At 39.9% G+C, this 23,748-nt stretch overlaps 1 protein-coding gene across 1 annotated transcript in view; it reads left to right on the forward strand.

The window, feature by feature from the left end:
* Positions 1-1,462: 1,462 nt before the first annotated feature.
* Positions 1,463-23,748, forward strand: part of RETREG1 (reticulophagy regulator 1) — a 74,117-nt gene continuing 51,831 nt past the window's right edge. The window contains exons 1-3 of the mRNA XM_067292408.1: positions 1,463-1,716; positions 21,190-21,296; positions 23,104-23,134. Of these exons, the coding sequence (XP_067148509.1) occupies positions 1,463-1,716; positions 21,190-21,296; positions 23,104-23,134 (392 nt within the window). The remainder of the gene's footprint in view (positions 1,717-21,189; positions 21,297-23,103; positions 23,135-23,748) is intronic.

Below are 23,748 nucleotides of genomic sequence, written 5' to 3' on the forward strand. Positions count from 1 at the left end.
TATCTGCTTTAGTGCCAAAGATTTAACAGATTAAAACCACAGCTGGTAGATTTTGTATAAATGTGAAAACCCAGGATAGTATCACTAAAGTGCAGTATAAAGAAAATCAGAATCTGCTTGTAAATCCAAACAACATAGACCTCTTCAGAGGCAAACAAGAACTTTAATATTCCATTTGTTATCAGACTGCACACTTAATATTCACTTTCTTAGATTTTTTTTATTAGACACTCACTTTGCTTTTTTTCCCTCAATATACTTCAACTTCTTAATACAATTAAGAATATAAGATAATATTAATATAATAATATAATTAATATAATTCTAACTGATTGTCAGGTAGAATTGCCTAGTCATCATATTCAGCACGTTTAGACTGGAAATAGCTTTTTAATCCTGCCATCAGAATTACTCCACAGTTCCACCCAAAGTTTTTCACGAAACACAACATTGGACAATATTAGCTATTAATGCATGTCATCACCTTAAAGACTGCACCAAGCTTCCATCTTGAATTTGAGGCTGGCCAGATCTTTAGCAGTCCAGACGACAGCACAACACGGAAGAGGTTTTCAGTATGTTTCTTGGAGACCTCAGATGCTGATGGAAACAGCCTCCTGTAGTCCTCTTCAGGGTCTCCAAAAGTTTCCAGCACAACGTCAACATCGTTCTACTTGCAATTTTGGAGAATTTTGGTGACTGTTGCTTCTCTGTGGGATATACGTAAGAAGAAGATGAAAGAGTCCCTGTGCTAACATTTTTGGGGGAAGTTTGACTGCACACTGCTTACCGAATTAATAAGGCAGCTGGCTCTCTAGTTCCCCCCACACCGCAAAGCAAAATCCTCAAAACTTTTACCTGGCGGTTTCTGCAACTGGGGCAAACACCTAGCACCCCTCCACGCAGCCCCTCACCACTCACCGGAAGGCACCGGTTACTCCGACAATCCACTCCGAGCGTGACCGTACTGCTTGTCACCTCAGGACGAGGAAGGCCACGCAGCGGACAGGAGCAGCGAGCCGGCGCGCTGCGGCCGAGGGCAGAACTGCGCGGCAGCGCGCCCCGCCGCCGGGCACTAACGGTCGAGCAACTGGCACGCGGAGCTGGGGGGAGATGGAGGGGGTCACGTCCCCCCGCGCGCGCCCCCACAACGGCCGACGGCCAACTGCCCCGGCCGCTAAGGGTGCCTCTCGCGCACGCGCTCCTCCCCCGCCCCGCCGCAAGCACCTGCCTCGCGCACGCGCGGCCCCTCGTGACACCTGCCTCGAGGACACCTTCCCCCCACCCCTGTCTCGCGCGCGGCCCGCGGTGACGTCACTGGCGCCGGGTGGGTGGAAGGGAGGGCGGGGGCTGCGCGCTCAGGCCCCGCCCCGGCGCTTCCTCGCCGCCGCGCCGCGCCCGCCGCCGCCTGCTGGCAGCGCGCCCGGCCCGAGCCGCGCCCGGCCCGCCGCCGTCCCTAGCCATGGCCAGCGCCGCGCCCGCCGCGCCCCGGCGGCCGGAGGCGGGCGGGGAGCGGCCGGCGGCGCTGGAGGAGCGGAGCGCGGCGGCGGCGGTTGGGGATGCGGCGGCGGCGCAGGTGTCAGGCGGGGCCGGCGCGGCGGCGGCGCTGCTGGGGGAGACGGGGCTAGCGGTGGGCTGCTGCATCGCGGCGGCGTTGAGCTGGGAGCGGCCCCTCCACAGCCTGGGCGGCTTCCTCTGCGCCAACCTGCTCTTCTGGTGAGCGAGCCGCGCCGCGGGGCCGGGTGGGGGCCGGGGCCGTCCTGCCCCGCCCGGCCCGGCCCGGCCCGCGCGGGGGGCCCGCAGCCCGGGCGCCTCCTCCCCAGCGCCGCGCCGCGGCTCGTCCCTGCGCCCCCGAGCCCCGCTCCGGCCCCCGGCCGCCCTCGGGTCTCAGCCCCCCAGCGCCCCCCTCCCCCCCGCGGCGGCCGGGTGGGGTTGGGCACGGCGGCTGCTTGGTGCACCTGCCTCGTCGGGGCTTTTTTCCACCTCTTTTCTCAGCTTTCTGACCCCTTCCCCCAGATCCTTCAGTGGCGATGAGCCTAGGATCAGAGCCGGCCTGGGCAGGTGCAGCGAGCGCCCTTGAGAAGTTGCGTTTCTTGCAGTTGAGATGAGCAACGGGCCTGTGCTCCTGCGCAGAGTTTTGAAACCTCATTCAATTAGGCCTGGAGCCTGTAGCGAGCACCGTGCTGCTGCTGTGGGCCGCTACCACAGAGTTCACTGTAGGATCCAGGCTGTAGATGCAGAGTTAAACCAGCGTGTGCTTTTCCGAATTAGTGGCCTAGTTAGTGGAACCTTGGTGGGGTGTGGACAGTGAGGATGTTACTGCAGTGCACCAGGCCTGGTCTTGTTCTTGCCTGAGCCTTTTCTAGTCAGATACGCATTGCCTGAATGAAAAACAGAAATTATCGTAGAGATAGGCTCATTTTTGTTTGTATTTGCAACAAATCTTCTGTTTATTTCTCTAGAAAAACTCACCTTCTATGCAAAACTTCTCCACAACTTTCCCCTGGTCATAGTTTTTTCCAATGCCTACATTTTTCACTTCCTGATCTTCTGAAATTTTACTGTATGCCTGTGTGTCCATGTATAGTGATTTCTGTGCATATTAGGGTTCTGTCTAATAATACAGCCAAGGCTGTAAGACTGAATTACATTTTCTTTCTTGGGGTTAGACTTGCCTCCTTTTTCTTTCGAGTGAATAAGAAGCGAACAAAAGCGAAGAGGTAGATTAATTGTAAACTCTGCTTAGTTCTCTATAACCTTAGCAGTGTGATGTTTAAACATGAGATCCAAGTCATGGAAGGAGAACTCTTTCTGAAGCTTTGCGTCGCACAAGAAAATCTCCGGATGCAGATATTTTCAAAAACGTTTTGTGCTCTTTAATCTTAAGAATAGTGCATTAATACCAGCCAAGAGTAATCATCCACAGAAACTGGAAACAAACTTTTTAAAGATTAGGGTAAACTGGAGTGTTTTCTTACTTGATTGGTGATGCCTAATTTAAATTGACTTTTATTACCAGCCTTGCCTTTAGGTATCCTTGATAAGCCCTTTCACTGAAAAAATTGTATGCTTTTGCTGTCATTTTCTGCATACTTCAGAGAACATCTGTTCTTTCAGCAATTTGGAAAGGTCATAATGCCGTATGTTTCTTTATGATAGCTCTAACAATCATCAAGGACAGCGTTTGACTGAATTCATTTCTGTGTCTTAAGGGGTGGCAGCTACTGTGCAACCTGTCTGCCATTCTTTGGTCCAATTTGAGCACAAGCAGAGTGTTGAACGCATGTACTATAATGCTTATAGAAAAATTCCTTTGGTGGCCCAACTGGCAGCTTGCTGTGTGACCAGTATTTGAAGTATTTTGATCAGAGTCTGTAGCTCGCTCTAGCCTCTTGTTGTCAAAATGAGTCAGAATGACAAAAGTCAGTGCAAAGGTTGCTTTAATTTTGGAGATGCTGTTGTACCTCAGCAGGAAACTTTCAGTCCTAGTGCCAGGGAGATCTGAGAGATAGAAACAGAGTAGAAAATATGAGGGGCATGTAAAATTCAGCCAGTAAAATTCTGTAGCCTGAGACTGAAGGACACCAGGAAAGGTCTTGTTAACAAATCTGTTAAATTTGACACTTTCAAAAGTGAAATGCTTGTTTAAATCTAGTTTCATGTTCCCCTGCTTTGGTGTTGCATCTTAAGTATTTGCAGCACAGCATGTTAGCTGGTTCTCCTTTTCTCTCTTGGGATGCACCTGGTCAGCCTGGGTTGCAATGACTCAGCCAGTCACTATTGATTCAGGACTGGGGGAGAGAGTTTCGTCTTTGCTGCCGGTCTGCGAAGTCTCTCTTCACAGGACTTTCTGCTGACAGGAATCTAGGCTGAAGAAGCATTTCCCAGTTAAAGCTTTTTCTTTGTCATGTGCCTTGAAGCGTCTATCGCATCATGCAGTGGTCGTGGCACTCCCAGTGTGTAGGACCTGATGTCTTGGTATTCCTCAAAGCTGAGACGTTTCTGTTGCCAAAAGGATGGGTGGGAGATTTTGCTTGCTATGTCAGCGATAAGGTTGGTGGATGAAAAAGGAAGGGGAGATAAAGTATAGTTTTACTGGTAGGAAGAGTGGCAATAGTTCCTTCTGCCTCTCCTCTTAATTTTGGTGGAGCTGTATTTCTCCCTCGCAGTTAATTTAGTTCTTGGATATAGTTAGCAGTTCAAAATACTCTGTGCAAACTGTGTGCAGTAGGAGCTGCTGAGAGTTGACTATTTCTCTGATGCTGTTGCAAAATCCTTTTTCATATTTGATTGTAACATCTTTCTTGTGAAAAGTCTATGCTATTGTATATGAATGCATTTTTGATGTTTAGTGATGAAATAATTTTCTTGTAGGTACAAATTATTTACTAATTTAATTTCATTCTGTTTTCCAAAACCCATTCACTTTTTGAAAATTCCTAATACTCCTCATGGACTCTTTTAACAAGGCTTAAGACAGCCGCTTCTTGATCTTGAACTTCAGGACCTTCTTAGACTAGGCAGTACTGTACTATACTTTTACAATTTCCTTGGGCTTCTAATTTAAGAGCTACACTAAACTTCAGAATCCACAAAAGCTTATGCGATGTGCTTAACTTTCATATTTTGAAGCATGAATAAACATAAAATATTAATTCTAATAAAATTTAGATTTTGTATATCAATATATTTAGTGAACTTAAATTTTGTAAAATTTTCTCAAAAATAAATGAAGCAAGGCAGGCATTTAAAGTAGAAAGAAATCTGATGATTGAAAAAACAGCCTTCACTTATCACCTCCATTATTTATTCACTGTGAAGAGCTTAAAAAAAAAAAAAGCCCTCAATTGAAAATTTTTAAAATAAACATGATGAGGGGTCAAATATGCATTATTTATCATCTAATTATCTGAAGCATGATTTGGATTCTACTTTTCTACTGCAGATAGTTTATAAACATAAGTCAAAATCCCATGGAAGAGAAAAAGATTTGTTTCCTATTTTACAAGCATAGTACTAAGAAAGTGAGTAGTTTGCCCAAGAGCAGAGAAACTCTGTGCTGCTGCTAGAAATCTAGTCCAGGCATTTTGAAGTATTAGGCTGCTGACAAACAGCTTTCAATCTTAGGTTTAATCTTAAATAAACATTAACAGTAATCTTAGATTTTAGTCTAGTATGTTAGCTTAATTATTACTTTGTGCGTGTGGCTAGGGGAGTAATAACAGCTTTTCATTTGTATTGTTTCAATCTGTCATCTTAAATATTTCTATGAGATTGGGGGGACAAGTTTATTTTTCAGTAACTCTGTACTGTTTTATGTCTTTTCTAGTTTGCAGATATGTCCTGCATTTATAATATAATGTGTTAATTTCTGCAAATTCATCCTTAGCTGATGTCTTGCACCAACTCACTGGTTTCTTGGCAACTGAGGCGGTAGAAAGACTAAGATTCAATAGACCTTTTTTCTGATTCTGTTTTTTGTGAAGATAATTTATTGCATTATCTTGTTTGGTACTTCTGTAGTTGGCCCAAAACTGAATTTTCCTTTGTGGATTTTTGTATTCTTTTTGGTATACAAATCTGTATATTACTGCAAGTCTGTCGTTAACATCTCATGATGTTATTGTATTGGATGAACAAGTTACTGACAAACTGTGTAAACACAAGTGTCATTCCTTCTTTTAGATAGACAGGTAAGCTGCTAAACTTACCATTAGAGCAGCACTTTTTGTCACCATCCATACTCAGATTTCTTTTTTTGGTTTCAGACCTGATGTGTATTTTTATTTGATGGAAGAATGAATTAATTAAGAGAGGAGACAGTATTTTTTTACATCTGAACTGGTGGTATGCATTGCATCAAATAAAGCCTGTAATGGGGAAGTTATTCCAGATGTCATAAAATGTAATTGCTATTTAAATGTTAGTAACAAAAACGTCCAAAATTTAGAGGCATTGTGGTTTTGTTCTTGGTTTTGTTTTGTTTTTTCCATATATAACTGTCCAATTTGCCTTCAGATTTGTCATTAAAATATATAGTTTCTTATTTGAAATCTCTGCTTGGCAATTGTAATGCTCCTCACGCAGAGATCTCAAAACGCTTTCCATTCGTTAGTTTAATCTGTTATGATATAAGAGAATAGTATTGGGCTAAGCATTTCTTCAGTTGTTTGCACAAGCTGTAAATAGTGTGACTAGTACATGTTTATAGATGACGCCCATCTATACTGCAAGATACATGCACATTGATAGAAATGTACATAGAGTGTATGCTTGTACATGTGTATGCACACATCTGGGTTTTTCTTCTTTGTCTCAAGGAAGGAATTGTTTTGTTTGACATGCTGGGTCCAAATTTTATCAGCTGTTCATAACTCTATACAAGATTGGTATCGCTGTGTCATCTTTTTCAGTTTCAAGCCTTTGAGGAGGGGAATGGTAAATTTCTGCCCACTATGCAAAACTGATCAGAGGCATCATAGGATCTGTAGTCCTCAGTGAACTCCTCAGTCTTACAGGTCATCCTGGTGAATTTCGTGTCCTGAACCTTAGGAGATTCACTACTTATAAACTGTTACCTTTTTTTTGATTTTGTTTATATTAGGAGGTAATCTTATGCTAGTGATGTTCTTCCTAGAAGGCCGACGGGGTGGTCATTAGTATTTTTCAGTCAGTGTAGCTAGTACTGCATAAGGGTTGCAAAGGTGTTTGTTCTCCCTGTCATTTGTGTGGTGCCTTCTTTAAAGATGACTCACATAGTTCTTGTATGAGAATTTTTCATCCAAACCATTCCCCCTTACAAGCATGCCACCAGCTATCTTCAATAAGAAATTAGCAGACAGAGACTTTGTATTGATTGTATTGGTTATCTAAATTAAGCTTTTAATTCCACTTAACTCTGGAATTTTAATGAGTTCAGATCTTGAAATTGCAAGTAACAGTATACAAACAGTTTACTCCTTTTTGCTTTAATTCAGCTTACACAATAATTCAGCTGCTTCAGAATTTTCCTTTTTTTTTTTCCTCACAAACATATCTTATGCTTTCACAAAAGGGCACTCAAATCTGTAGAAAACATATTAAGCAAAATTAATACAGAGAGAATTAATTTTGCCCAAATTTAAATCCTAGGGAAGAAATTATTTTGTCCAAAACACTTGCTTTCATTTATAAAATAAGGGGGAAATTCATCAGTGGTGGTGGATAGCAGGGTAGTCACCAAACTAAATTGACTGATGTTAAATGAGAATCATAACAGAAATCAAATAAATCAAAGCATAAAGAAAAATGCAGGGAAATGAACTGGTTTGGAGTAAAAATGGTATGGACATTCTGAGACCTGTTCATGGTCTATTGGCCTTCAGATCGTAGCCTTAAGAAAGGTAAGGTCTCCCAAGTGAGAAGAGTAGGTCTACATGTTTCTGTGAGAAAATGTTTTTCTTCTCATAGCAGATCAGATGCTCAGTGTGGTTTTGACTCTGGAATTTCAGTATTCAGCCATCTTTGTTGCAGGTAATCTGAGAGTGGCCTTTTTAGTGGCCTTGGGACTACTTTCTCAATGTCCAGAGAATCAGGATAGCATGTGAGTGAATAATTTAATGTACATTGTAATCCTGCATCAGACCCTAATGGTATATCCCTTATGCCTTAAGCAGGGGTAGTATAATAGGCTATGTGTTAACATATTTTTTTCATAATTATAATCTGTTAACTGTCAGAAAAAAAGAAGAAAGAAATTCTGGCAGAAGCTGTTTTGAACTTCACTATCAATCCATATGAACAGTTTTTTTTATTCAGATGCTAGCTTATGTTTCTTCTAGCTAGATAATCTTTATTTAATTTACTGTCTTCTATCAAGCTTTTGCAAAAAGCTTTTACCAAGCTTTTACCAACCTTGTTGGTGCTGTGGTTATTTTATTATATCCAGATACAATATGGTAAATTGACATTTGTTCTACTGGTTTTAAGCAAAATGATTTTTTGTTCTTTTCCTAAAAGGCATTCCAGAAGACATTTTCTTAAGTAATGGCAAAATTTAGATAGCAACACAAGTTGAAGTTGGGATTTAATTTTAGGGACTACTTGTTTTCACTCAGGCAGCTTTAACCTTGTTTACTTTTTCAATACGGATTATTAAAACTTTTGAAGGCTTTGGAGATAGAGAAGTGGAGCAGAAAGCCGAACTAATTTAATTTAGTTAGCAAAAAAAAATTTAAAGACATTATCACAACAACTTTTTAGTGACAGCTTGTATAGTTTTAGCTGAGAGATTGGTTTGCAAGAATGAAAATTGATATTGTTTAAGAGCCAAACAGTGTTACATAAAAACCTGGACAATTTACAGCATTTTTTTTTTCAATCAGTGAGAAGAAAACAGTTTCAATCAGAAGAGAAATCAAATAAGATAATTAAGGAACTGAGGCAAATCAAGCTTTGCTGAGCAATTTAGGAGCAAATCCAGGATGAGGACTTTGCAGAAGATGGGATTCCCAAAGAAGGCAGAACAGAAGAATTCCAGTGTGGCTTCAGCTTATTCTCTCTTGCTAAAATTGATAAATTGATAAATTCTGTGCCTAAAGCAGTTGTCTTGAGAGAAATTATGATTTCATTGTGTTAACTCAAAATAATGAGACCTTTCAGACAATAAGTAGAGTTGTGAGAACAATGAAAGTTTTGGATGGATGTGTTATGCTCCATTGTACATATTGCAGGACTAATGAGAGCATTAAAGAAAAGGAGATTTAGGGCAGCATGGTAGAGGTGGATTGTTTAACATTAAACTGCTGCTACTGTATGAGAAAATGGGATTAAGATTTCTTCTGTGCTTTGCCAGAGTACAGGTTAATTAAGGGCATCTGGGCATGTTTCTGCAAAAATAAGGGAAGCCTGGTTCTTTTATGTTATGACATGTTTCAGACAAAATAATTTTAACTTTCATGGAGATACCCCCTTTTTTACACCAATGTAATAGTAGCATTTGATGTCATGGTAAACTCAAGAAGGCATTTCATTTAGGTCATTTAAACTTCCTCCTTCTGAATTCTTTATTTTCGATGCATCTCTGAATGTAGTAGGTTACAGTAAATCTGATCTGCAAGCCATAAATGTTCTAATGTGGTTCGAAATGCTGCATTCCTCAGGAGGTTTTCTTAACAAACAGAGTGAGATAATTTTGCAGTGTAACGTTTTCTTATTGACTTGATCCCAAATAACCAATATGCTTCCAAATTTGCAAGCTTATAAGCAAATTTTCCTCTGGTGATTAAATGCAAAGCACTTTAAAATTTTCATTATTTTTGCTTAGAGAATTTTACTTTTTTCATTTTTATTTAAACATCTATAGAAAAGTCAAACTCTTGTTTCTTGTAGTTGGGGTAGAGAGAATATGCAATTTGAATTGCTCTCTTATATGTTACTAATTTTTAGTTAATAATCCCATATAATTTCCTGGAAACGTTCAAGAAGTCTTTGTCTTTTGCCTTTGCCCTGCAACCTGTGCACAAAGAAACCTCTGATACAACTACTACTACTACTACATATGGCTGTCAAAATAATAGTTCAAGTTTGTGGAGGAAGGGAGTTATTTGATTACTGCAATATCTTTATTTCTAATAAATTCCTGAAGGTTTTCTAAAGAACTACTGTCCAGGTTCTGTTTGATTTGATATGTGCTTTCTGGCTGAACAAATATGATCCTAATCTCTTGAATAAAACCTGACAAGCCTTTTGAATAAGAGGTTGATGACTGAGTTGTCTTTGTCTTTACAAAGAAAGAATTAAAGAGAATTCTCCAAGTTTTAGAACAGTACTCATGCTTCTTCCCTTAAAAAAATTTTTTTTTGTACTTGCTGATGGAATTTTTAGTCTTTTGGTGCTGTCCTAGCAAAGACTCTTTGGTTTACCTATGGGTCATGAATCACCTACTTTAGAGTTCTTCCTCCCACTCCTGTTGGAATATTTCATTACAAATCTTAGATATCTATGTTCTCTGTTGGATGGCATTGATACTTAGAGAAAATTTTAGGTGTAAGCAGTCCTTCTTCCTAATTTACATCTGTACAGAGGCTTATAGTTTTCTCCCCTAAATGAAACGTAATTTAAAACATTTTTAAGGTACATGCATTAAGAAGCATTTCATTACAGTAATTCACATGTTTTTGGTTAAACAGATAAATAGCTGTTTGTCTTCAGTTGCCAGGCACCACTGAAAGTCATGGTGTGCATATTTTAAATCCGGATTAACATGTTATGATTTCTTTTGAAAATGGGAGATGTGAAGTAAATATTCTTAGTGTTTTCTTGAAATGATTTTATCCAACAAATTGCTAGGAGTTGTAACAACAAATTGTAGAGATAAGCAGGGTTATTTCTTAGAAATTATAAAGTTTTTGTTCATTTTAAAATTTTTGACAGTACATATGCCAATATCTTCTTTCACACAAGAACTCGTTATGTGTAATATATTTCCCTCTCTGCAACAGGGAAACAGTTTATGGTGTCCGAGACATGCAGATTGACAGTTAAATACCATATAAGCACATGTATGAACAGCAAATTTTGCCAAAAAGTGAATTTTAGAAGAGCTGATTGCAAAAATATTTCCTTTTAAAGCATGCATAACTTGTTCTATCTAAATTGGGTATTTATAATATTTGTGCAGGGATGTGGAAAGGATTTTTGCACTGTAATTCTTGAACAAGTTTCCAAATAATCTTTGACTTAGACCAGAATACCTTAAGGGAACAACAGGAAAAATACTGGATTATTGAGTTTGAGATTTTAATATTTATGGAATGCATGAATGTTAGCATGTGGATTTTAATATTTATAAGTACTGAATTTTAATATTTATGGAATATAAGATTAATATAAAAATCTCTTACATGTAAGATCAATTAATGTAGAAGTTGTAAATTCACATTTAATAGCTATAAAAGGCTGTTCTTGCAAATTTGGGGTGCCTTTTCAATTAGAGGATAGCAGTCAAAGTATTAAATTAGCTTTAAATAAAATATAGTTGAATTTTAATATGTATTATTGCTTCTTGATTCACAAGAAAGCAAACAAAATGTTCTAGTCACTGATCAGTCACAGCTTCCAGATACTGCCTTTGCAGTGTATTTCAGCAGTGTTCTTCAGGAACCATATTTCATGCTGTATTTGGGGGGGGGGGATCATTCACACCCCACTCCTCCAAACCTCTTGCTTCTGATGGGCATCAGAAGTTGATGCAACCAGATTGATTGGTGCTGATCACTCTAGCAATAAGCCTGGAAGAGTGGATACATTACGCTCCAAGCAGGAAACGGTTACGACCACATTTTTTCCTTATCTACATGCCACCATTGCAGACGTTTTTCTGAAACGGTATTGGGCTGTTTCCTGTAAGAGTAGGATTGGACATACTTTTCAAAATTTGACTGGGTTTAGCAGTAATATCCATTGTTAACAGCTTGTATGGAAAACTGTATTTGGAAAGTGTTTAGGGGATTTTTACCTTAGTCTTTAATGGGGAGACAAGTATATACCAACTTGTACTATTTGAAACACCATAAGAATACTCTGAATGGGCTCTGGTTTTAAAATGTGAATAGCTGTTAATTGAACATTGGACCAAAGTCAACAAATCACTCATGCAGCTGCTAAAATTGTGTTATAATAGCTGATGGTGAAGCAAAGCTCCATGTTTCTTCATGTCTGTGTTATTCATTGCTTTCATTTGTTTGTGACCGGTATCTCTGGAATTGGTATAAGGATAGATGGTTATTAAAAGTATACTTTCTAATGCTTTCCAGAAATAACTGGCTGATTGCTAATAATATTAATTATTTAGTTCTTGACAAAATATTTCCTTATGGTTTGTGTTTGCAAAGTAGAAGTCATTCGTAACTGTAGAATGTGTTGTAAAAATATACCCTCATAGCTAAAATAAGACTCATAACTTGCCAAATTATTATGATATTTAACTTTTAGAGCAATTTAGTAGGTCCTTGCCTTCCCTGTATTTCACAAGGACAATTAAAAACAGCTTATGCGGTGCTGTATAAGAGCTCGTTACATTTAAAGAAGGCAAGATTTTGTTGCAGTGTTTGCCTCTGAAATTTCTTAGCCGGCTTGTGCCACATCAGCAGCTCAGTGTGTCAGGTTTGTGCAGCTGATATTCCCAGATGGTCTGCACTGGGAGATGGTTACTTTTTGACATAATAGATCCAATGGATGATTTGTGGTGTTATTTAACATACCTTACTGGTATTGATTTACTGGCCATTCCATACTGTTACGAGTTGGAGAAGAGAAGAATGACAAGGTAGCTTAAGGAATGTTTCTATCTTTAGGTGATATGATGTTAGAGAATATGACCTCCAGGAGCAAATAAAGGGGCTCTTCAACTAGATTAGGACTAATATTCAGTTTTAATGTGTTGGTCTTCTGCTGTCTACAGTCTTGCTTTTGCCATTGGGATCTCAGTTGCGTTGACTATTTTCTTTCCATATGCCCTCCACAGATGCAGAAAGCTTGTCAAGAAGATATTCTTTTTTGTTTTTAATCAGAGTACTATTCTTGAACTTAAACATAACATTTTAGAAAAAATACAGAAATTATCAAAATACTCAAAAGATTAGGTTTGTGTTTAGCAGTGCTGAATAGGCAGTAAATATTAATGGCAATATTTATTTATTTGTGTGACACTAAAAATAGAGAAGCAAGACTTGTTAAGAAAAGTATAGGATTTAAGAAAATGATGTTGTACTGTGTAATTGGCTGTAGGTAGGAAGAAATAGATATGACTGAAATGCTGGAGAGCAGACAGGGCAGCCTTCAGTGGAGTTTCAGAATGAGGTACCCCTCTTTTTTCAACAGATCTCTCATTTGTATGCAGTATTTATTTTAAAACTGCAATAGAAAGAGTTTGCCTCTATAAATCTGAAGAATATTTCTGTTTTGACTTTTAATTGTTAAAATCATTAAATTTGACTCCTATTTGTGCAATTTAAAATCATTTTGGTCCAGCTGCAATACAATCAGCAATAGAAACTGTTGTGACTTAAGGTGCTAAGTTCAGCATTTTACAGAAAAGGATTTGCCAGCTACTTTTAACAGAATGAAACAGAGTCATAAAATCAAAGTATAGTTCAGGTTGGAAGGGACCTCAGGACATCTCTAGTCCAACTTCCAGTCAAAAGAGGGTCAACGCTCAATTCAGAACAGGTTGCTCAGGACTTTGACCATTTGAGTGTTAAAAGTCTTCAAGGATGGAAGTACCACAATCTCTCTGAGCAACCTGTTCCACTACTTAATTATCCTAGCAGTCAAAAGTTGGTATCTCTCCTCTTTCATTTTATGACCATGGTTTCTTACTTTCCCATAATGGAGTTCAATAGCAAACTTGGCTCCATCATCTTGGTGGCTTCTTCACAGGTACTGGGAAAGCTGCTATTAAGTCCCTGCTAAGCCTTCTCTTCTCCAGGCTGAATAAGCCCAGGTCCCTCTGCCTCTCCTCACAAGGCAAGTGCTCCAGCCCCTGACCATCTTGGTGGTTCTCTGCTCAATTCATTCCAGATTATGAATGTCTGTCCTGTACTGGGAGATCCAAAAATAGATGCAGTATTCTAGATACGGTTTCATGACTGCTAAGTAAAGGGGAATAATCACTTCCCTCAGTCTGGCTGAACTCCTGTTGGTGCAGCCTGGTGTGCTGTGTTAGCTTTCATCACTACCAGTGCACTCATATTTAGCCTACTGTCAACCAGGACCCATATATCCTTTTCTGCAGCGTTTCTCCCCAGCCAGTGTCAATGCAGGGGGTTAGTCTGTCCCAGGTGCAGGACTTCACCTTTGTGTTGATTTTCATGAAGTTCCTTTCAGCCTCTTACTCTAATATGTTCAGCACAAAGGTCTAGGAGACCTGTTTGGTGAAGAGTGAAGAAAAGAAGGCATTAATTCACTTAAAGTGATTAAGTCTTTAGCAGGGACTGTTAATTCTTTTACTGTTAAAATAGCAATAGAGGCTTTTCTTGTTGCCCTTGATGTCCCTTGCCAGTTTCAATGCTAGCTGAACTTTGGCTTTCCTAACATGATCCATCCGTGCACAGGCAGTGTTTTTGCATTCCTTCCTTGTAGCTTCCTCTCACTTCCACCTCCTGATACATACTTTTTGTATTGAAGCTCAACAATGCCTTCCCTGTTTAGCCAGGTTGGTCACTTGATACATACACTCACTTTTCTGACCGTGGGGATGATTCATTCTTGTGCTTAAAGGAGGTTGTCCTTAAAGACCTGCCAGCTTTCCTGAACTCCTTTGTCTTTCAGAACTGCCTCCCATGGAATTCCATCTGCCAGTTCCATGAATAAGGAAAAGTCTGCTCCCCTGACATCCAGGATCTGTACTCTGCGACTCTTCTTTCTCACCCCCCTCAGGATCCTCAACTTCATTATTTCATAGCCACTACAATCAAGGCTGCCATTTATTACCATGTCTCCAACCTGTTCTTCCTTGGTCATAAACAGCAGGTTCAGGAGAGCATTACCCCTGGTTCTCCCAGAAGTTGTACCTGATACTCTTCAGAAATCTTCTTGAATTGCTTCCATCCTGCCATGTTGCCCTTCCAGCAGAGGAGGCTAAATCTCCCGTAAGAAACGGTATGTTATCAGAAGACTTTCTCAAATTGTTCAAGGAAGACTTTATCCCATCCTCCCCATTACAGTGTCTCTCTTACAGGCCTCTCCTCTGATCCTGACCTATAGGTTCTCAACCAGCCTGTCACCCCTTCCTAGGAGAGCTCCATATGTTCAAGCTGCTTCACATAAAGGGCAACCCCTGCCTCTTCATCTTCACTGCTGGTCTTTCCTGAACAGCTTGTATCCATCCATCACAGAGCTGCAAGTTGTGCAAGCTGTCCCACCGCGTCTCAGTTGTCCCAGTGCTGTAGTTCTGCACTGCATACAGAGGTTTTGTTCCTCATGTTTGTTTCCCAAGCTGTGTGTGTTTGTGTACAGGCACTTGAGGTGGGCTCTTTGCCACCTATCCTAACTGCGGGCTCTCTTGCTCCCATCACCCTGCGCTCACTTACTGCCTTATCTCTGTTTCCTTACTAAACTGCAAGCTGTTATTACTGTCCCTGACATACTGAGTTTAACACCCTTCTCACTATGCAGGCAAGTTCATGAGCACAGATGCTCTTTGTTAAATAGATACTGTCTCTCACTAGTGATCCTCATTCCTTAGAGGGACCATGGTCACAGAAGTCAAAGCAGTGCTTGCAACACCAGCCACACAAACAGTTGTTAACTTGCAGGTTGCTTCCACTCTTCAGCAAGCACTTATTCTTTACCTGTAGAATTGAGATGAACAACACCTGGGCTCTCATGTCCTTCACCTTTGCCTCCAGAGCTCTGTAGTCCCTCTTTGTTTTTCCTCTTGTTCCAGGTCTCCCTTGACAGTGTCAGTGGTGCCATTGTGGATGAACACCAAGAAGTAGTAATCAGAGGCCAGCTGAGCCTCAGCAGTCTCTCTGTAACACCCCAAATCCAGGCCACTGCAAGCAACAAACCTCTCGTTACAGCCTTTTTGGTTAGCAGCTGGGTGTTTCCATCCTCTGCAAAAGGAAATCTCCAGCCCCTAAAACATGCTGCCTCCTCTTTGTGCTAGTTCAGGCCCAGCTGGCTCTGAGACCTCACTTAATCTAGCTTGTTCTCCTGCATTGGTTATTAGAGCTTGGTACCAGTTCTGTAAATTCAGATCTGAGGGCAGAGAAGGAACCCTTCTGCTGCTACCAGATGTGCTACTAGATATCCTCCATCTTGGGAGGCCATTGGTGAGGCCACTGTTTCCCCCAGCCCAAGGGAGAGGCTTGAGGCATTTCTTGCAGCCCCAGCACTGGCTGGCTGCATCCTCCCTCTAGAGCTCTGTCTGGGTGAAGGCCTCTGATGCACTGAGGATACTTTTTTCAGCTGATTCTGGGGACTGAGCGCTGAGGCACCTCATCACTGTTCTTGTGCAGTCCCACGTTATCTGGAGCAGAGTTTCTTGGCCTCCATCTTGCCCCCTGCCATGTAAACTGCCCTGCTAACTGCTGAAGTCATTATGTAAAATGCATAATTAAATGCATTGTTTTTACCTTTGTTTTTTCAAGAAAAGCTTCCCTCAAAATACCACAGGATTTCATTGGGAACAAGTCTTGTTTATGTCTCTGGGTAATAGTTGTTTCTTTCAACATCATTTGTGGCAGATTTTTGGTAGAAGAAATTGAACAATTTGAACTTTAGCCCATGTTTTTGTGTCCTCCTTAAAAAATAGAGCATAAAGGCTTGTTAATTAAATTGTTGATCTGTTGTTTTTATACTGACTAGAAATATTTTTGTACTGTATATGATGACGTTGTTTTGCAGCCTTTAAATTTTGGCAGGTGGGCATGTGTTTTAGAATAATTTAAGCAGACTCTAACTTTTTCCTTAAAGGGAAGAAAAAGATCTCCTAATAACTAACAAAGGTATTGCTAAAACTTTTTGTTAGTCTGGGCACTGTGCATTACAAGTTGCTCTGCATCATGTTGATAATTCCTATAAGAATTTTGAGTCTCTACTCTGCTAGCATAATATGTGATGTTCAGATTTTATCATATTGGCCTAAACTTTTGATAAGTTTGATAGATGTGCCTAAAAACTACGATGGGAGAGTATCAGTCACTGACTAGTAAGAGTTCAAGGACACAGTTGTCTGACATATGGCTCACAAAAAAAATTTTTTAATAGACTTTTCTAATCTCTATTATTGGAGCACCTGAGGGCCAGCACACAGTGACTGTGAATGAATTCATAAGAGGTGGTCTGTCTTGTAAATGGTACCGTCTAAATAAACAGTAGAGAAACAATGGCAGAAGGAGTGGGACAGCTAATAATCCTAAGGCACAGAAAGTCCAGTTCAGACAATTCAAAGTGCTCTGAATAACTGAAGATCCCTTATTTGGCTGCTACACTAGCTTACAGATTTTTTCTTTTTCCTGAAAGCTTTGGAGCAGGAAGACTGCAGGATTTATAAAGTAGAATGACATGATTTGCATAGGAAGAATCTTTCAAAGAGGGTGTTATGTCCTTAATCCTTGTGTGCTAATCCTTGTCTGCATTAGTACAATTGTTTTTAACAGCAGGTGACAGCTGTGATTGCAGTGGAACTAGGAGCCTGATTTACCTGTGAATATAAACAAGGTCAAACATGTTCTGCATATGCTGCTGATGGGCTTAACACTCATAGTAAACAGATATATTCCCTTAAAAAATTAGTGTGTGTGTATATATACACACATATACAGGCATACACACATGTGCACACACACACACCTACTTCAGAATTGCTGTTTCCTCTCAAACTGTTGAGGACAAGCCAATGGTAACTGTTAAATCAGAACATACTGTTCGGTTCTATAAAGTATTATTGTACCAGCACCACAAAGAACCTATAGAATAGGTATGGTGTTAAACCCATATAACTTGAAGGCCTGCATTTGTTACAAACTTCTGATGTCCAGAAATCATATGAAAACTTTTTTGATCGTTTGATTTTTCTCTGCGGTGTCAACTCTTTCCCCTTCCCCCATTATCAGCAGGTTAAATCACAGAATCACAGAATGGTTGAGGTTGGAAGGGACCGCTGGAGACCATCTAGTCCAATCCCCCTGCTTAAGCAGGGTCACCTAGAGCACCTTGCACAGGATCACATCCAGGCGGGCTTTGAAAATCTCCAGAGAAGGAGACTCCACAACCTCTCTGGGCAACCTGGTCCAGTGCTCTGTCACCCTCACAATGAAGAAGTTTTTTCTCATGTTCAGATGGAACTGCCTGTGTTTCAGTTTGTGCCCGTTGCCTCGCGTCCTGTGGCTGGGCACCACTGTGAAGAGTCTGGCTCCATCCTCTCGACACCCTCCCTTCAGATACTTGTACACGTTGATAAGATCTCCTCTCAGCCTTCTCTTCTCCAAGCTAAACAGGCCAAGCTCTCTCAGCCTTTCCTCATAAGAGAGATGCTCCAGTCCCCTAATCATCTTTGTAGCCCTTCACTGGACTTGCTCCAGTAGTGCCACATCCCTCTTGTGCTGGGGAGCCCAGAACTGGACGCGGTACTCCAGATGTGGCCTCAGCAGGGCTGAGGAGAGGGGGAGGATCACCTCCCTCGACCTGCTGGCAACACTCTTCCTGAGGCACCCCAGGAGACCATTGATCTTCTTGGCCACAAGGGCACATTGCTGCCTCATGCTTAACTTGGTGTCCACCAGCACTCCCAGGTCCTTCTCGGCAGAGCTGCTTTCCAGCAGGTCAACCCCCAACCTGTACTGGTGCATGGGGTTATTCCTCCCCAGGTGCAGGACCCTGCACTTGCCTTTGTTGAACTTCAGGAGGTTCCTCTCCACCCACCTCTCCAGCCTATTGAGTTCTCTCTGAATGGCAGCACAGCTTTCTGGAGTATCAGCCTCCCAGTTTTGTATCGTCAGCAAACTTGCTGAGGGTGCACTCTGTGCCTTCATCCAGGTCATTGATGAAGAAGTTGAACAAGACTGGACCCGGTACTGACCCCTGGGGGACACCGCTAGCTACAGGCCTCCAACTAGACTCTGTGCCACTGATCACAACTCTCCGAGCTCTGCCATTCAGCCAGTTCTCAATCCACCTCACTGTCCACTCATCTAACCCACACTTCCTGAGCTTGTCTATGAGGATGTTATGGGAGACAGTATCAAAAGCCTTGCTGAAGTCTAGGTAGACAACATCCACTGCTCTCCCCTCATCTACCCAGCCAGTCATTCCATCATAGAAGGCTATCAGATTGGTTAGGCATGATTTCCCCTTGGTGAAGCCATGCTGACTACTCCTGATCACCTTCTTGTCCTCCACATGCTTGGAGATGGCCTCCAGGATGAGCTGCTCCATCACCTTTCCAGGGATGGAGGTGAGGCTGACTGGCCTGTAGTTCCCCGGGTCCTCCTTCTTGCCCTTTTTGAAGACTGGGGTGACATTGGCTTTCTTCCAGTCTTCAGGCACCTCTCCTGTCCTCCACGACCTTTCAGAGATGATGGAGAGTGGCCTAGCAATAACATCCGCCAGCTCCCTCAGCACTCATGGGTGCATCCCATTGGGGCCCATGGATTTGTGGGTGTCAAGTTTGCCTAAATGATCTCTAACCCGATCCTCCTCGACCAAGAGAAAGTCTTCCTTTCTCCAGACTTTCTCTCTTGATTCCAGGGTCTGGGGTTCCTGAGGGCTGGCCTGAGCAGTAAAGACTGAAGCAAAGAAGGCATTCAGGAACTCTGCCTTCTCTGCATCCTTCGTCACCAGGGCACCCACTCCATTCAGCAATGGGCCCACATTTTCCCTAGTCTTCCTCTTGCTGCTGATGTATTTGAAGAAGCCCTTCTTGTTGTCCTTGACATCTCTCGCCAGATTTAATTCCAAATGCGCCTTACCTTCCTCGTCGCATCCCTGCATAAGTAGGTTAAAACAGTCTCTTCAGTGCAGTTGAACTTAATCCTCAAACAGAATCAAGTATGTTTAATGGTGAAGAATATTACTGAGAAAAATAATGAGACAACATAGACTCAAAGCTGTTGGAAGTAGGACTTTCGGTTTAGTGAGACCTATGCTTGGGCAGCTTTGAAAGAGCTTACCTTGTACATCATTTTTCCCTATATATCTGTGTTGGTTTTCTTGAGCTAGCCAAAAATACACAGAAGTACTGATTTGATAACAGAATTCTTGATAGAATAGTCTTATAATTCATACTCTGCATAGATGTAGAAGCACTGCATATTCAGAAAAAAAACTTTTGGAACGAGCTAATCTGTTTATATTGAAAATCATACTCTGGTTTAATCTAGGTGATTGGACATTATTATGGATTTCTATGAGTTGTTTGTGTTAAATGTAAAAATTAGTGGCATGGAGAATTTCTTTGCTGTAATCCTTTTTTTCCACAATGAAAACTTGAGCGGTTTTCCAAAACTGCTGTGTGTCCTGAATTGCTAGAGGGTGATTTTCTTTTTAAAAATTCAAGTATACTCAAATGCTGTCTCTCAGCTTCCTCCAGTGGCCATACTTGATACCCCTTTTCACTTTCTTTCACCTTCTTCCTTTCAGGAAAAACTGCAGCAGCAACTGGTTGGGGGCCAATTGCCCCGATTTAATTTTCAAATCAGTTTCCTGGAAACCTGTCAGCTTTGTATGATTTTGTTTCTGTTTGTATTTTGATTTGATCCACTGCCCAGGGGCAGTGGCTTCCCATTGTTTCTAGCAATCCTCCACGTACACGTACACGTTAATCCTTTTCCTTTCTCATTGCAAAAGGTACCAGTACGTTCATTATCTGTATTAAGATCTCTGACTTAAACTGCTTGAAACAAGCTATTAAAATATTTCAGCTGTATTTTATTCATTTATTTGAATTTTAATTATTTTACACTTTAAATCCTGTTTTGTGGCTTAAGATATTTGTCAGTAAAACAGGAAAGAGTGCTAATGTCTAAACACACCTGGACACCAAAGTCAGAGTTTTTAGAGCATGATATTGTAAATCAAACATGTTGACTCTAGATCTGTTTGACTTGAGTAGACATGTTTTAAATTTTTTGTAATGAAAAGAAAAATCACAAAAGTTTGTTATGAAGAAAAGATTGACTATTATACCATGAATGATACAGTTGCATCTCATTTTTGCATTTGAAAGAATCATTTTGTATAAAGATCTTATGAGGACTTAGATCCTGTAGGAACATACAAGAAAATATTTAACCTCTTTCTCATCCTGTGAATAAAAAAGAAAGCTGCTGCCCAAGATAATTTATGTTAAGAAAACCACAATTGATTTAAAAAGTAATCTTTCTTATGGAATGTTTAAAATGTTTGCTTTCCATACTTTCTCTGTGCTTAGATAAAAGTGCTGATGTATACACTTTGTGAAAAAAAAATCTACTAAAAATTCAGTGTATGCTTAACTGTTGATTCTCTACATGAGACTTTGTCATACTTAAAGCACTTGATCAGAGCTGACTTTCTGTGAAACCATTGTGGGGAGAAACTAAATTCAATTAATGTAATATCAGGCTATTTTCTCTGTTTATATTCAGTACCAGTAACAGTTGTAAGTAATATATACTTCCAGTATGTTTGAAAATATTCAGTGTTTATTTCTTCTTAATATTCTAGGTTTGTTGCACTGACACCTTGGAGAGTGTATCATCTGACTTCTCTCATAATACTTGGACTGCTAATTCTTCAGATAATAAAGGATTTGGTATTATCTAGGATAAAAGGTAAGACAATGTACTGATAAGAATTCCTTGCTTAAATGCTTGTAATTCAGAGCATACTCGTTCATTACTAAATCCACCTTAATTTTATAAGGATCTGTCTAATGTATCATGGTACAAGTAGCTAATTTCTGAGAGAGACAAGAGAACCTGTGGTGATCTATTACATATTAAATTAAGTTTTTCTATATTTTATAGAAATTACATTGAGATTTGTGTCAGAACAAGTGTACTCAGTTTCAGTGAACAATTAATCCTTGTCTCTTAACTGTCAAATCTGAAAATGCATTATTTTCTAAAATACAAAGTTTTCCTAAACATTCATACCTCTTCTAACTATATTGTTGTTAGAAAGTTTAGGATACCAAATATAAATTGGTCAGATTTTTAAATGGATTGAGAAATGACCTATTTTAGCAAAGACGATCCTCCAGGGAGCATTGTTTTTATAGACTATGTAGTGTTCAGTTTCCAGTGTGCAAAAAAAACCCCTTATGTGAATACTGCCAAGTTTGAAAAGAATTTTGAGTCTGCTGAGTCTGTTGGCTAGGGGGTTTTGTTGTTTTGTTTTTTTTTCCTGTCCTATACGTCATTAATATCATGAAAATTCTTTGGCAAAACGGTGTTCATCAGTCTGTAACTTTCACTGTTAGGAAGGATTTTTTTGAAGTGTTTTATTTTGCTTTTTGTTTGGTGTTGACTCCCATGCAAGGTGTTTGGATACTCACCAGAACGTAGTATAAAAGCAGGAAATGGATGTCAGAGGTGCAGGGTATTCCTCTTTGATATACTATCACTTTGTTTCTGACTACCAAAGCCTGTTGTTCCCTATTAAATTAAAGCAGTTATTCCCAACCTTTCTGAAGCATGCTTCTTTATCATTGCCCTTTCCTCACCTTTCTGTTTGCTGCTCTAGCATTGCAAGCTCGGAAGTCAACTTGTAAAGCTTGCCAAAATTTGTTTGTTAGGCTCTGTGTTGTATAAATCAGCTCTAATGTTGCATGCAGCACCAGTTAGAAGTTGGTGATTTACAGAAGTTATTTATCTCTTTCTTAGTTGTAATTACTTAGTAATGTTTTTTTATTTTGACCAAATCCAAGACAGACCAATATTGACTGAACTAACAGTGTAAGAATACCATCCCATATTCATGTGTGTTTTGCTCCCACTGCTAGATGACTATTTAACAATTCATCAGAGAGATGATGTCAGAAAAACCTGTATTTCCTAGCTTTATGCTTAGAGAATAATTATTTTACTATAGTTAAATGTATTGTCTTCAGTGAAACTGCACTCAGAGTTCAAGAACAGTTAGGTGCTTGAACTAATAAAATAGCAATCTTTCTTGTGGTAGTGATCTGAAATCAATAAAGTGCCACTCCAAAAAGCAGAAAACATTTCTTCCAAGTAGAGCATTTTTATATAACTACTTCACACTTCCAGACAACCACTAGATGGCAAGACTATGACAGTTTCATAAGTAAAGTAGAAAGCAATCATCAGTTTATGAATGTAAAGCTTAAGTTATACTGGGAATCTTCTCTTTCCACTTCAAAAGGTAGCAAGATAAGTAAGATGCTGATTTTTTTCATGAATATTTCTGTTTGGTACATTAAGTTTACAGAAAACTATTTATGTTTTCTAAGAACTGTCACTCTATTTTTAAGTTAAAATACTTCTCCTGTTTTTACTGTTTTGGAGACTTCCTTAGTCATTGTGTCCCAAATATTTGTTCTGACAAATAAAGAAGGAAAAAATGTGATATCTGTTTCAGTGCATTGTGTTTCACCTTACACTCCCCCAATTGCAGGTGCGCAGCTTTGGAGAAGCATCACGGACAAGTAGGTATATTATTTTTAATATATTGGTTATATAATATCTTGTTTTTACAGTTACTGTGTAATTTTAAAAATATCCTATTTTCCCAAATAGACTGTAATTGAAATAAATTATCTTAGCACCTTTTCTAAGTTTGTTTATTACTGCTTGTTCATCAGTTTTACTTTTAATAACCTTTTAGAAAGTGTAATCTTTCTGATTTGAATTACATTAAAGTATACAGTAACATATCGACTTATTTTTAGAAATGCTCTTTCTTACAATAGTGTTATGTTTTGTGTTTTCTGGGAATTGGTGTTTTCTTTGGTTATTAGGGAAAAACACTGTGTTGGTTAAGGAAGTAAGTTTCTTTCAGAGCAGGCATCACACGTGCTGTCTAAAAGTAGTTAAGCTTTCTTGCTATGGTTTCCATTATAGTATCCGATGCAAGTTATCATTTAAATTAAATATTAGTTCATATTCATAGGAATAGAAATCAAACAATAATTGTGAAGTCTGACTTGTCATTGGTCTGGCTGAGTCCATATGCAAATGTTTATATAATGTTAGTATAGAATATATATGGACATTTAATTTGTTTGGTATATATAAAATGGCTCTTAAATGGTTTACAGAT

Source organism: Apteryx mantelli, chromosome 2 (genome assembly GCF_036417845.1).
Source record: "Apteryx mantelli isolate bAptMan1 chromosome 2, bAptMan1.hap1, whole genome shotgun sequence".
Lineage (NCBI taxonomy): Eukaryota > Metazoa > Chordata > Aves > Apterygiformes > Apterygidae > Apteryx > Apteryx mantelli.